Source organism: Zingiber officinale, chromosome 1B (genome assembly GCF_018446385.1).
Source record: "Zingiber officinale cultivar Zhangliang chromosome 1B, Zo_v1.1, whole genome shotgun sequence".
NCBI lineage: Eukaryota > Viridiplantae > Streptophyta > Magnoliopsida > Zingiberales > Zingiberaceae > Zingiber > Zingiber officinale.
The window spans coordinates 122218722-122233282 of record NC_055986.1 but is presented as its reverse complement, the minus strand read 5'-3'; the positions used below and the strand labels follow the sequence as shown (position 1 = coordinate 122233282).

Genomic DNA, 14561 nt, shown 5'->3' with positions numbered 1-14561 from the left:
AAGATGTTGTCTCTCGTTCTTCTACCAAAGCAGAATATCGTACTATGACCTCTACTACTGCTGAAATTGTTTGGTTACATTGGCTACTTGCTTATATGGGTGTTTTCTGTTGAACCCTACCCCTATGCATTGTGACAACTCTAGTGCCATTCAAATTACTCGTAATTCTGTCTTTCATAAGCGGACCAAGCATATCGAGATTGATTGTCATTTCACTCGCCATCACTATTAGAATAACATCATTACTTTATCATTTATCTCATCTTCTATGTAAATTGCAGACTTGCTCACCAAGGCACATTCACGAATTTGAGGGAGATGTTAGTATATGATAAATTATTATTATATAAGGGTAGATTAGTCTTTTATTATTTTTTTTATTATCTATTTATATTTTCTTTTCTTTTCTAAACTTAAGTTTCTTGGTAATATAATTTGCTAGCCTCCTTTTACGGCTACCTCTCTCCTTCATTTTATGCTGTCTTTTACATGCACTCTATTTGTATTCTTTGTTTTGTTCATTTTTACCATACCCATCGGAGCCTTTTATTAGAACGATTGATTGAATCAATGGTTTCTCTTGTCTATGAATACAATAGAATGACATCTAGGAAAATTCTTATGGAGCAGATATTGTAAAAGACGCCAAGAAGAAACTCAAGAAATATATATACTGACTTTAAAACTGAAAACTGCTCTAGTTTTCAATTTCTTTGCGCAAATCCATAATAAGAAATTATATTACAGAGTTGCTTATTTTACTTTGAGGCGAATCAATAATTTTTATTGTCTAGGACTATAATAGAATAGCTAAGGAAATGTTTGATAGAGAAGATATTGAAAAAGAAACAAAGCGGCCGAAAAATATAGTAGTTTGAAATTGAAAAATGATCCAGTTTTCTAACCTTTTTCATTCAATATATTATCCTAAAGCTGATGCTAAAATTAAAATTAGGGTTGGTTAAAATTGAATTGATTAAATCAGAGTAATTGAAATTGAATAAATTAATTTTTTTAGAGACAAATTGAACCGATTGAAATTTATCATTAAAATCGAATAAATTGAGCTGATATAATATTGTTCATTCAGTTGGTTACCAAATTAAACCAACTTTGTTTTATCAACAATCGATCGATGATGCAACATTAGTCGATTGCCACGTAGACAGACAATTGTAATTAATTTTTGAACTTACCGTACTCAATTTATAGACCACTAGTTGACTAATCATAACATATCAATCGGTCTCCTTGGAGCGGTGCGGTGGTCAAAATATGGGGTATTGTTACATGAAGTCTTGATCTCTATAAAACTAAAAAGGTAGACTTAGATTACATTTTTATTTTCTGAAAATTAAATATTGAAATTCATGATTGTATTAAATAGTGGATTAGATGATTAATGAATCTTACTTCTCTAAAAATAAAAATTAAAGTTACTTTTTTCTCATTCTTATATTCAATATTTGTTAATTAATATTTTATTTTTTTATTTTTTTGGAGGTTTGAAAATTAGAGGCCAATATTTTAATTAATTTCAAAATTTTATGGAAAATTTGAGCTCACGGGGAGATGATCTTATCATCACCTTAATTGTATCATGTTTGATTCAATTAAAATGTGCTCCCTTAAGCTACACAAGTTGGGTATATATCAATAAAAATTTTACTTGGATCAATGGTCGGGATAAAGTAGTTCCTATATATTATAACAGATATCAAATTTACTAAACTCGACAATGATAATGGATTTAAACTTTTTTATTTTTTTTTCCCTAAATCCCTATTTTAAGAACCTGTGCTAACCAGAATTATCACTTTCTTGGTGCTAGATTAAAGTGTTTAAACTGCTAAATCAACAAGATAAGCTTATCGTAGCAAAAAGATTATTACACTCATCCTCTCACAATTTGTTCTCAAGTTATGTGAAAAGAGATAATTCATAGAGTCAGCTTATAGTCGACCACTGACTAGACGATGAGGGAGTAACCTTATCATTATTTTTCAATGTTGTTTTACTTAATATCTTCTTTCATTATGATTTTTAAAAATAATTTAGGTATCCAACTTCGACTAATTTTCGAGGCATACAATCTTCTCTGATTGAGCATTAGGTTAACACCAATTCTATTAAATTGAACTATCCAAAATTAAATTATTATTATTTTTAACCAATAGAACTAATCAAATTTTATCATTAAAATTCAAGGAATCAAACTTACACCAAATTCGGTTAATAATATTAATCAATTTTGTATTTTTTAAAAAAAATATTAAAACTGGTTAATAAAAATTTAATGGGTTTAATAAAATTTTTATTTATTATTTAACAAAAATCGATTTAATTGATTTATTCAATTTTCAAAAATTTAAATCAAAATCGAACCCATTTAATTAGAATAGTGGATATATATTTTTGAAAAATTGAACTTTTGAATAAATGAAATCGAATTTTTAAATTAGTTTGATACAGCTCATCTCTATAACTTTTCTTCTTATTTGGATAAATTTGAAGTACAATTTATATATATTCAGAAGTCTATCAATAGAATATTGTCTGCAATGAGTTTTGAATTTTAATCCTCTTACTTATTTTTTTTAAAAATATTTAACTATTGTCTTGAGTCTTTTATTACGACCATAGACGGTTTCTCATGTCTAGGAATACAATAAAATGACATCCAGGAAAATGCTTATCAGATAAGATATTAACAAGAAATATACATCTTTAAAACTGAAAAATGCTCCAATTTTTCATTTTCTTTGTGCAGATCCATAATAAAAAATCTATTACATAGTTTTTTTTATATAGAATTTAGATATATAACTGATTAATATAAAGATGACCCAATCTCATATTAATTTTCCACCAAAAATGACTAACACGGTCTCAAGTAAATTTTGTACCTGCCTGCTTATTTTACTTTGAGAAGATATAATTTAGACAGGACTTTAGCTATTAAAATTTGTACAATGGAAGTTAATATTTATCGATCTATATACATTTATGATTGTATCATCAATCTTCCTTTTTAAAAAAATAAAAATTGAAGTACTTATTCTTATATTAAATCAATTCAGCCTACTAAATTATTTGGTCATTTTCAAAATTATCATGTCAATTAAATTTTAATATCTTTAAAAAAATAATCCTAGGATATATGTTGACCTAACATAGTGATCCTTTGCACGAAAAAAATCAAACATCTATCGAAATATTTTAAAATTGATCCCTAAATCTATTGGATATACATATATAATGCGTCAATTCACTAGACATCTTTAAAAAATTCTGGAAGTTTGAAAAATTGGATGCCAACATTTAAAATTAATTTCAAAATTTTATGAAAAATTTGAAATGGACGGGAAGATGATTTGACCATGAACTTAATTTGGTCCGACGTGGGTTCCTTCCAATAGAAATGTGCTTCCCTAAGCTACACTAGTTTTTGAAAAAAAGAATAAAGAGCCTGGTTAAATTTTATACTAATCTATCAAAAGAATCACGCAGTGCTTCCCAAGTATCTAGATGAATAGAAAAACAACACAAAGCCTAAAGCAACCAAACAGAGACTGATAACTTTTTCTCTTCAATTTCCTTCTTTGTTCTGGTCATGACTACTCACTTTGTTTTGAGGTTTGAAATCTATGCCAAGCACTAACTTAGGTGAAGGAAGAAGAAGAAGAAGAAGAGGATAATTGAGGTAGAATGTGAAGAGGAGAGGTGGCAATTAGGAAGAATGAAGGCGAAGGAAGAATTTGGGACTTGATTAGGAATTAAGAGGAACGGGGGATGAGGAAGAATTAAGGTGGAGATAGAATGTAGGCTTTGTTGTAGACGAGGAAGTTGCACATTGATATGCTCCCACATTATCTGAGTGGGCTCATTTGACCACACACAGCTGCCCCAAGCAAATGTGGCTCTTTATGAACTGAAGGAAAGTTCACAATTTGGCATTTAGCAGTGTGTGAGTAATTGTACTTGTAGTTAGTTTTTGGTGGAGGTGTTGCCCTGCGTCATGCTATGGTTTTGTTGCTTTAATTGCGTTGGACTATTCCTTGTACTGGTTCACTCGATCAGTATGCATAGGAGAAAATGTATTATACACGGACACACACAAATATGTTATATATTAATTGCCCCCATCAAATGATAAAACAGGAAATACATACACTTAATTTCCTCCTAGCTTTATATCATGCACTGATTTATTTTTTTACGTCGACGGTATATGAATTACTGAATCCAAAGTGACTGCTGGACGCCAGAAACCTTAGCGAGGGCATCATTGTTGCTGTCAGTAGCTATTACTGCTGCTGTTTCTGCTAGTGATGTGGTGGTGACCACATCCTTGTACGCAGCTGGAGCCCTGTCACCAATTAATTCATCCATCTGCTGGCCATCCACAGTAATTGATTCTACCTGTGTCTGATCCGACGAAGTATTCGGATCAAAATTATTCACCAAGAAGCCTGCAGCAGCAGCAGCCCTACTACTGTTTGCGTGCAACAGAGGAATGGCTTCATTAATATATGCCAACGCCAGGGGATTGTAAAAGTTGTTCATTGGTATTACTGTTGAAGTTGATGCTTGTTGGGGAGACGGTGCAATTAGGGTTGAGTCAATGATGTAACCGGCCGGGCTCTGGCAGCAGCCGATGCCGGTGAAGTCGGTGGAGCTGCTGCTTTCATAAGTAGGCAGGATTGGCATGTTGTTGATTGCATTGAGGTGGAAGTAGAGCTGCTCCGGGTTGCATAAGAGCTGCTCGTTTGGAACTGGGAATGAGGGCAGTGGGTTTAAGAGGAGGTGTTCGTCGCCTAAAGGCATCGGCATGGGATTGAGGTTGTCCATGGCATGAGAGATGAGCTTCTTCTTAATGGTGGAGTTCCAAAAATTCTTCACCTCGTTGTCTGTTCTTCCTGGGAGTTGCTTGGCTATCTGTGACCATCTGCACGGGATTAATTTTGTTAGTTAATTTGATTATGATAACAATTCATCCTATAAAATTCTTTAAGAATCTTTCGAAGAAAAGAAAATACGTAGACACTCGTGTGAAGTTTGAATTAATTACCTGTTACCTAACATTCTGTGGAGTTCAATGATGAGAGATTCTTCTTGAGGAGTGAAGCTCCCTCTCTTGAGGTCAGGCCTGAGATAATTGATCCATCTAAGCCTGCAACTCTTTCCACATCTTTGTAACCCTGTGCCAATATAGATTTACCAATTCAGGCAAAAAGAAAACAAGTTTTAATCAGTTTCCATTATTATTATTAATTAAGTTAATGCCTGGTCCAGAACAAAACTATAAGAAAAATTAACTTTAATTAAAAAAAAAAAAAGAATCTATCAAGAGACACATAGGAACTGCTATTTGGTACTTGTATTTCATCATAATCGCCTCTAAAATTCACTTACTTAAACAAATATAATTATGCTTTATGTTTTCACAGAAACCGATAAATTTTTTCTTTTTTGTTTGGCTTTTAGAAACAACGACTTTATGACCAAGTGAACTTGATTGTCTACTAGTTTGTTGCATTGGAATGCATAGCTCGGCAGAGATGGCAAAGATCTCTAGGTCCTTTATAAGAACTTCATTAATATAATCTCAATAATTTTCTACGTTAATTATGATCATATATATCCTAGCATATGAATTTATGAAGTAGCTATAGCTAGTTAATATAGTTTATGTATAACCTGCAAGTTTTGGGACTGAGCTCCAGCAGCCATGGCCATAGGTGGAAATATATTTGATGAGCTTCTCATCTTCCTCAGGAGACCAAAGGCCTCTCCTCACCTTTTGTTTGTTGCAGCATGAGTGATGGCCCATCTCTTGCTAATTAGTTGCCAACTCCTTGAATTTGATCCCCCACAGCACTTGTCCTGACCTCTCTCTGCTTCTTCTTCTTCTTCCTCCTCTTCTTCCTCCTACCAAATCCACAACATATTAAACCTCAAGAATTGGAAGAGAAAGAGAGAGAGAGAAGAGCAGTACTATGTAACTTAACCTTATTCCTGAGGCACCAACCACCGAATGAAGCAGGGGCTGCAGAAGGATGGTGCTGTTAGAGGTTGGTGCCATTGTAAGGAATTTAATGAGCTGGTGCACAAGGAAGAGCTCAAAATGGGGGAGTTTGTAAGCATGGCAATTTGACAGTCGGGGTGGAAGCCCTTATTAGGAGAGAGATTGGGAGCCAGAATTCAAGTAATGTGGTAAGTTATTTCTATTTGTCCATGAGATGCCATTCTTGTAGTAGCAAAACAACAAGGATATTTATTAGCAAGCTTTAACTACACTATATGTAATTCAGAGTATCCCTCTTTTTCCCCCCTTTGTTTTCAACTCTAAATTCTATATGTAATTCCTTTGTTTTCATTCTATGTTATTATTTTTCTTATCTTTATATCTTCTTCCCAGTCTTCAATAATAATTGAAGTTTCTTGCATTGTTATTAGTATGTCCTATATTTTCCTTTCACATATACATATACTTTTCCCCCATCACAGTTGTTGTATTGTTTTTTGAGCCAAAAATGCCCATAGCATTTAACTTTCATTTCAGAATACCCCTAGAGTTTCACAAAATTACAGAAATACAGGAAATTACTCGCGATCTGAATTTACAAATTAAAATCTGAGTGACATGAAGGTAGATTAATTAACAAGCTCTAGCTACGAACTGGATTAAGCAAAAATGAGATTACATCAGCCGCTGTACATGGAATATATGGCTACTCATGGGTTCATCTCTTGCGAGAGAACAATTCAACAATGTCTTTTTTAATAGTTGACTTGGAGTCGATGCCAAACGTGGCATTGCCACCTCTTGAAGCTGCTGCAGTCACGCACGTCAGCACGCCAACAGTCTGCCATAATGCATGGGCCATGCAGCACGAAAAGAGGTAATAGAACAAGACGTGATCGGGATTGAAACTGATACATCACAGAGAAGAGGGTGGAGTTTTTAAGGGTCTACTTGTGTACCTGCGAGGGATGGGATGCGTGTTGCCTTCAGTCCCGGGGCCCACACTGCGAGCATAATAAGGAAAGCCAAGTTACTGAATCAGCTTCAGCGATGTTTTGAAGTAACAGCAGAATGAGTGGACTTGTTAAGTTTCATTTGAGGTTGATCGATCCATTGAACACTGGTCTTATATACATGCATGATATTCTAAGCGATGTCATCACAAAAGATAAAAAATAGAGCATATGAGAAATAACATTCAATTGTACATGTATAACACAATCAACTCACTATAGGTATATTAAATTGGAGATGAGAGAAGAAAATACAGTGAACACAAATGTGCAACTGAACATGTGTAACGACATATGAAGTTACGAACTAAAGCATAAAGTAACTCTCAACAACAACAGTACAATAAGTTCATCAACAATACCATAAACACCAAGAAATATCTTACTATGGTATTCATTCATCATGTGTATGATTAATGCATATTAATTGTAAAGAGGCGAGTGGGGGAGGTGGATATCAACGACTTGGATGCTAGTAGTTACCCATGCATTCCTTGGCATTGATGAGTGTGGGAGGAAGGTGATGATGATAACAAATGGAGAATGGTAGTTGATCTTGTGATGTAAAAAGGTGGCAACGTTCACCCCCATGCCCCTCCACTTTCCACCCCAAGGCCTTGTGAAAGGGAGATAAATTAAGGTACTGATCGGCCTTCTAGGTGGGAGAAATTTATACCCTAAGGAATGAACCTCGGAGGATTCGAACCTCGCTCCTATAAATGATAGTTGATATTGGCAGCAAAAGACGAATACGCTCGCCCCTAGCGCTCTCGCCAACCCGTCTCTCGGTCAATACGGAGGAGGTAAATCACGGGCGGCTACTAGCCTTTGGAATAGTGACTAACACATAAGGGAGACATTTATCTCAACTTTATCGAAATTCGAACCCAAGATCTCATGATGATAACATCTCATGTGCTAACCACTAGACCGTCACGAAGAGGATAGAGGCAGTTCTTGTAAAAAGAAAAGCTTGAACACATTAGAGGAAGTAATGTGAATGCCGATGCAAACTCAAGTTGATCTATAAGCAGTGTGAATGCCAATGCAAACTCAAGTTGATCTATATCTAGTACAACCATAACGAACCTAACTAACCACAATCTAAACACATACCTTAGTATTAAGACACAAATCAAAGTGTGCCCTTGCCCAAAAATGACAATGCGGGATTAAACATGTAATGTATATTTGTTATAGTGCATTTAAAATGGGATATTAGTTTAAAAATGGATGCGCCAAATTAAATATATCTACTTCACCTCAAGAACATTAATTTCATGATAAACTTATTATTCAAATCTGTGGATAGCTAAACAGCCAGTGAGGAGAATACCCTTTTCTATGCACCCCACCCATTACCGATTAATTAAATGCAGTACCTATCAATATTTCCTTGATTTTTGCTAGATACGTCATATCCTTACGTACATTTATTAATTTGTGGCATCTGGTAGGTAAAGTTGTACATTTAGTGATGCTGTCTCATTGATTGAAAGTTCCCATCTTCTTTTTATTCTTCTTATTGTTTCAGTCTATGCATTTATTTCTTTCCATTAGTAAAATAATCTAATTAATTAATTATGACATATTTTTTTATCATATTATTTTTCAACATTTAAGAAATTAAGTCTTACAAAAATATTACTTTAAAAACCTTTTATCTTCAAATATCTATATACCATTTTCATATATAATAGAAGTATATATGTAAATTAAATTTAGTCAGTCCAAGATATAAATTTTAACAAATATATAACTTTCAACTAGATTATTAGAGATAGAACTAGACCATTTAACAAAATCTTGTTCTAGAAGAAAGTTAAGGTAAGTCTTCCATCTCTAATAAGCCTCAACTAGAGTCCTACAAACATTCTACTATGAGGTCAAATTAAGACAATAAGACAATATCCATTTTCCCCCTTTGTAATCAGTGGTTTGACATGACACTGGTCAATTCTTTGAAAAGTACAAGTGAAGTGAAAATTTTACATGTATTGTATCGATCTCTAATCCTTGGACGAGTGAGCTGTAAAAGCAATTTCCTTTACATGTTGAAGAGCAATATGGAGTTGGAAAGACTGCTTGCGATGGAAGGCATATATGCATGGAGGCCAAAGTTGGGTTTAGTTTTGCATGAATGCATTTTGCATGGTGTTGCTCTATTTGGCTATCAATAAATCAAGTGAAGTCAAAGGACATTGTTCTTGTCGAAATACAGAGGAATCTATGACAAGAGAGAGGAATTACAAGTCTGTTCTCACTACACAAGATGACAAGAATTGCATTAATATTTCCAAGCTGGTCCATTAATTAAGGTATATTTCAAGCAAAAGATGATTCATTTTTTGAACCATACGTTTCTGAAATTTGATTTTAAATTACTTTGTTATATATATATAATAAAAAATACTCAATTTTTTCCCTACCTATCTTTCTTTGCTGCACTTACGACATAAGTCATACTAATAAAAAAAAATCTCCATTGCTCTTTAATCTTCACCATCTACTTAGTCTCCATTCATAAGCTCTCCCTTTGGTGCAAATTAAAAAATAATAATAATAATAATAAAAAAACCCTCTCCCTTGCCTAGCATCCCTCCCTGTGCACCTTTCATCCTATAAATTCATGATTAATGACCTCTCTCTTCCTTATGATGCCCACTAGAATAACAATCTCTATCACTCGGACTACAGTGCAATAACAAGATGCTTATAAGATCTCTTAAGTATTCATAGTTCGATTTCCAACTATGACATACCATAGTACATTTTCCTCCAGCCGGATAATAAATCTAAAATGATAGACTATTGGGCCGCCCATTGCAAACACTTCTTGAGTTTACCTTGATAGCTAGTGAAAAACTTCCACCAAACCGGATCAGTTATCCTTAGAATTAGTCAGTCTAAAGGACTAGATAGCTGGTGCTAGCTTAAAAAAAACAAAAATGCGTGCCTCTCTTAGGACCATTACTGCAAATACGGTGACCTATCCAAGAGAAAACTCGGAATTCTTTACAATGTAAACTAATGCCTTCAAACTCAAAAATAACACTTGCCATTCCGCTACTCCTTACCTTATCCAATTGCAAGCAGAACTACAACATTGTTAATTATGGTTTTTGGATGAAGGACCCCATTTCTATATCACTCCAGTGGAGACAAAGTGAACTACCACTCCACCAATAATATCTTCGGCAACGTACCCATGCATGCAATGAAGCCAACCCCTCAAGTATGCCTTCATGTTACTCCCCTGAACCTCCTGAAGGTGACAAGAAAACTAAAAAACTAACAACTTTCTCTAACTTACTAGTCATACATGTGACGGTTCCCATATTCATATATATGATACTAAAGTGATCCATCAAACTTATGCTCCTTGCATTATTTGATCCCAAAGCTAAATAGCTGACTATTCCAACATATATAAACACGTAACAAAACTAACTTTACTATGATATGGAATAATATATAAGGGAAAGAATAATGCTGTTTTTCGAGAAGATGTGTTAGGTGTATGGTAATAATTTATACCCATGGATTAAAAGTCAATTGTGATTAGTTTGAAGGTGAGTGTTGAAGATGCGAGCTATTAGGGGCTCATTCATGGAGATATTAGAGATGGTTATGCATGAGATATATTAAAACTAAATTGTAATCAACAGGTAAATAATATGCATTATGGGTAATTAATCTACCCTTTAAAAAAAAGACAATAATGGACTTATATGATTACTCATTGGCAAAGTATATTTCTTTAATGCCCATGAGGAATTAAATGTTGCCTCAAATGTTGATAAAAATGAGGTAAAATGTAATATAGTAGCAAGAATGCATTAAGAGAAGATAAGTAGATCCTAATAATAGACAAAATTCACCATACAATTAAAGCACGATGTATATATCAAAATTCAAAGTTCAATTTCAATTAGAAATATGTTATTGTAAGAAAGAATGAGAAAAGAAGCTATAAGTGATTCCAATTTATGCTGGTACTCGTACAATATTTTAACTTGCAAAAAGAACCCAACATATGGACATCTCATGATGTCAAGAAGATTACCTCTTGTTCAGAATGTGAACCAGAAAACCTGAGTCTCTATCTGAGCCCTTCCTGGAGCAGCATCTCCAGTAAAAACACAAACTGAAACTGTTTCAGGTTCTCGACTTAACATGTAATTAATTAATTAATCTATTTTTATGTAAAAAAAAAAAAGGAAAAGCCTGCAAGCTAGAATTATTTTATGCATGACAACAGAAGTTCACGCAACTAAAGTTACAGCCAGGATATCTCAAGTACATAGTTTGTCGAAAAGAAGCATGCACTCCAAAAGGCTTTATCATTTCTCTCGAGTGTCCACCTAAATATGATACCAATGATCAAAGAGCATTCTGCATTTCCACTACAATTTCAATTGACCATACAGGCCACACAGGAAAAGTTAAGAGTGAGGAGTGAAAAAAGGGACTAAAGTGTTAAAATAAAAAATCACTAATTCACATCCCTACCAAAAGCCCCTACAGTGATAAGGAGATTTGATGATGATGATGATGATGATATTATGATCACTTTATCACTTTGAGAAGTAGTTGATTATTTTTTCTTTAAATATGAAAAAACAACGAAGTATGTCGTTCATTCCAGAACATATACAGCCAGAAATTCTAGCAGCTGTGCAAGAAATTCATGCAACAAAAGACAGAATATATCAAGTGTATCAAGTGGCAATAGTTTGTCGAAAAGGAGCAGATTTACTAAATTGTTTTATTGTGTCTCTACAGTCTCCATCATTCTCAAAATATTAATCCACTGGTGAAAGGCTGCAAGTGCTGTTCTGTATTTCCACGGTATTATCAGCAGGCCGTAGAGATGACACAAGAAAAGAGAAGAGTGCTAATAAAGACTACAGTCAAAGCAAACAAAAGCCCATTATGTCACATTCTTGTTAAAACTTCTATAGTGACAAGGAGATCAGGGGTTTAGTAAATTTTTGCTTGCAAAAACACAAACAAATTTTAGTTTCCAATCATTTCATAGACAAACCATCACTAAATAGTTTGTAATAAAAAAAAGTATCTTTGAATCACCTTGAAAAGGAATTGATTTTTCAAGTAACATCTTTCATTGCATTCCAAAATGTTGACAGCCAATACAATTTAATGGATTAAAAGGTAGAAATTCCATTATTGGGTCTCTATACAAGAAAAATGAGCTATCTCTACAAAGCCTGTAAAATTTTAGTTTGGAGAATGTATGCTTACAGAGAAACTCTAGTCTAATCTTAAAAACAATGGACTTCATAGACAACATAACAGTCTTGAATCTCCTACCCTCAATAGATAAAATAGGTAACCTTACTAATGCCTCACAAATCAATACTCGAACATTTTGCCAATGTTTGTTGATTGATGGTACCATCAACAATTGGGTGCAAGCTGATTGCTCATCAACTATAATTTATCATCCTTTCCTTGTGGATTCCAATTCTGAATCTCCTGAAAGATCAGATACATCACAAGAATTGCATATCATTCTGGAAGGTTCATTGGTACAATGAGAGAAACTGATGGATTGCAAGAAATTGAAGTATGCATATTTGATATCAAACACCATATCATACCCTGAAGTGGAAGAGGAAAAGCCATGAGACTACATTTTTAAAATCTATAGAGCAACAAAAACAGAAATTGGTCGGGCTACAGGGATGCGTATGTTATACAAGCATTAATACAGTGACTCACAATAATTGATAGCAATTGTCCGTCCATTGCTGTCAGGTGTTTGACTGACATGATGAAGCCACATACTTGGCCTGCATTATGATTGACATTTTCTTTGTAAAATCAGATATAAATCAACTTCAGTATCCATTTGGGAAAAAGGTGGTGAAATTAGTTCGCCTAGAATCTCATTAGACATCAGCCTAACAGGATAGTAAATATGTTAACATGCACAAACAATGAAGCAAGTTTCTCTTAAGATAGTTTGTAAGTAGACTGGAAGCGTAAGAGCATACTGTTTACATAGTTACTGTCAAGAAGAAAACTAAAAAAAAAACAACAAAAGAATAATAAATTTAACTAAAGAAGCGGCTTTTGATTTACTGCAGATGTCATAGGTGGAACTTACAGGTAAAGGATCTCCCCGGCTTTAACAGTGCATTGAAATGGCTTCGGGCCATTGAAATATAGGGGGAAAGACGTTCTCTGGTCAGCCATGACCTCAGGTGATGGAGGGTAGGGGTCGACGCTACACCAAGGAACAAGAATCTTCGGTTCCACCATTTCCAGCTTCAGCTCCCCCATTTCCTACGGCACGCCACATGGTATCATACTTGGAGAAGAAAAAACACAGAGGAGAGTGAATTTAATGGCAGAAGAAAGAGATTACCGAGGAGGAGGAGGTGACGTATTGGGCGGCCGGATAAGAGCGAACATAGAGACGATGGACCTCAGTTGGGGGGAGCAGGAGGAAGTGTTTCTCCCCTGTTACCACAACGTAGAGGTTTTCGTAGTGGTCCTTGTGGAACGACGTCTCCGATCGCCCATTGCCGATCCAGAGGTTGACGGCCTCCGGTAGGCAGCCGAGAGCCTCGGTCGCCCACGGGATGTGCGGTTCTACATCTGCTGACAGTGCGGAATACTCCGCCCTGAAGCAGTCATTCTGTTGCTGGGCGTACGCCACGACCGGGGATGACGGAGATCCGGTAGAATAGATAATGCGAAGCGCTTCCTGGAACTCCATGGTCCGGACAAAGGCGGAGGCGAAGCAGAGACCGCGGGGGGCGTCGCCAGGAGCACCGGGCGGGATCGGAACAAGGGAATCAGCGCGGCCGTGGGGGGTGAGGTGGACGGATACGTCGCATCCATCGAGGGCTTGGCATAGGTAGGAATCATCGGACCAGAGGGAGCGGGCAACGGCGGGCCAGTGAAGGGTGGCGGCTCGGGAGATGATGCAGGGTTTGTTAGCGGCAACGAAATCCCGAAGGAAGACAAGCGGAGACGGCGGAGACTCAAGACGCTCTACCTCACCGGAGATTCCCAAGCCGAGCTCTCGCGCCTCCTTCCACAGATCCCTCACCTGTCCCTCCGCCATCGTCGGTTTTCTCTTCTTCTGGTTAGGAGCTTGGGCGAAGACTAGGGGGGCGTTTGGTTCATTCCTAGGAATAGGAATCGGAATGGGAATCATTGTATTGTGGAATGGGAATGGGTATGAATATGGATATCACTCTTAAAAGCATCGAACAATAACCATTAAAGGAAAATAAGAGAAAAAATTAGATTTGAGATAAAGATAAATGTAAGAGAAAAATATGATGAAAGAGAATGATTAGAGAGAAAGTATGATGAGAGAGAAAGTGTGAAAGAAAGAATGAAGAGAGAGAAAGTGTAATGAGAGAAAATGAGAAAAGAAAGTATGATGGGAGAAAGCATGATGAGAGAAGATGAGAGAGAAAATATGATGTAAGAGAAAGTATGATGGGAGAGGAAGAAGAGAGAGAAAATATAATGAGAAA

General features: G+C 35.5%; 2 protein-coding genes across 4 annotated transcripts; both read right to left on the bottom strand.

Moving 5' to 3' along the window:
- Positions 1-4236: 4236 nt before the first annotated feature.
- Positions 4237-5833, bottom strand: LOC122041599 (transcription factor MYB86-like). Its single transcript, XM_042601346.1, has 3 exons — positions 5701-5833; positions 5072-5201; positions 4237-4948 (listed from the first exon to the last, which is right to left on the bottom strand). The coding sequence occupies exons 1-3, from the start codon at positions 5831-5833 to the stop codon at positions 4237-4239; spliced, it is 975 nt and encodes a 324-aa protein (XP_042457280.1).
- Positions 5834-12160: 6327 nt separating this feature from the next.
- On the bottom strand, positions 12161-14189 carry LOC121976106 (bifunctional peptidase and (3S)-lysyl hydroxylase Jmjd7-like). Of its 3 annotated transcripts, none has more exons than XM_042528104.1 (4): positions 13436-14189; positions 13175-13353; positions 12787-12857; positions 12161-12666 (listed from the first exon to the last, which is right to left on the bottom strand). In XM_042528104.1, the coding sequence occupies exons 1-4, from the start codon at positions 14138-14140 to the stop codon at positions 12506-12508; spliced, it is 1116 nt and encodes a 371-aa protein (XP_042384038.1). In that variant the 5' UTR covers positions 14141-14189; the 3' UTR covers positions 12161-12505. The 3 variants fall into 3 exon arrangements, with proteins under 3 accessions (XP_042384038.1, XP_042384045.1, XP_042384055.1); XM_042528111.1 differs by having other exon boundaries at positions 12162-12540; positions 13436-14188; XM_042528121.1 differs by lacking the exon at positions 12787-12857 and having other exon boundaries at positions 12163-12540; positions 13436-14188.
- Between the last annotated feature and the right edge of the window lie 372 nt (positions 14190-14561).

Bases quoted from the DNA above. Each gene is read 5' to 3' on its own strand.
- LOC122041599 (XM_042601346.1), bottom strand. From the start codon at position 5,833: ATGGGCCATCACTCATGCTGCAACAAACAAAAGGTGAGGAGAGGCCTT. The intron at 5,202-5,700 runs GTTATACATAAA...ATATTGGCACAG, and splicing joins CTCAGTCCCAAAACTTGCAG to GGTTACAAAGATGTGGAAAG. The intron at 4,949-5,071 runs GTAATTAATTCA...AATCCCGTGCAG, and splicing joins CACAGAATGTTAGGTAACAG to ATGGTCACAGATAGCCAAGC.
- LOC121976106 (XM_042528104.1), bottom strand. From the start codon at position 14,140: ATGGCGGAGGGACAGGTGAGGGATCTGTGGAAGGAGGCGCGAGAGCTC. The intron at 12,858-13,174 runs GTAAGTTCCACC...ATCATAATGCAG, and splicing joins GCCGGGGAGATCCTTTACCT to GCCAAGTATGTGGCTTCATC. The intron at 12,667-12,786 runs GTGAGTCACTGT...CTTCCACTTCAG, and splicing joins GACAATTGCTATCAATTATT to GGTATGATATGGTGTTTGAT.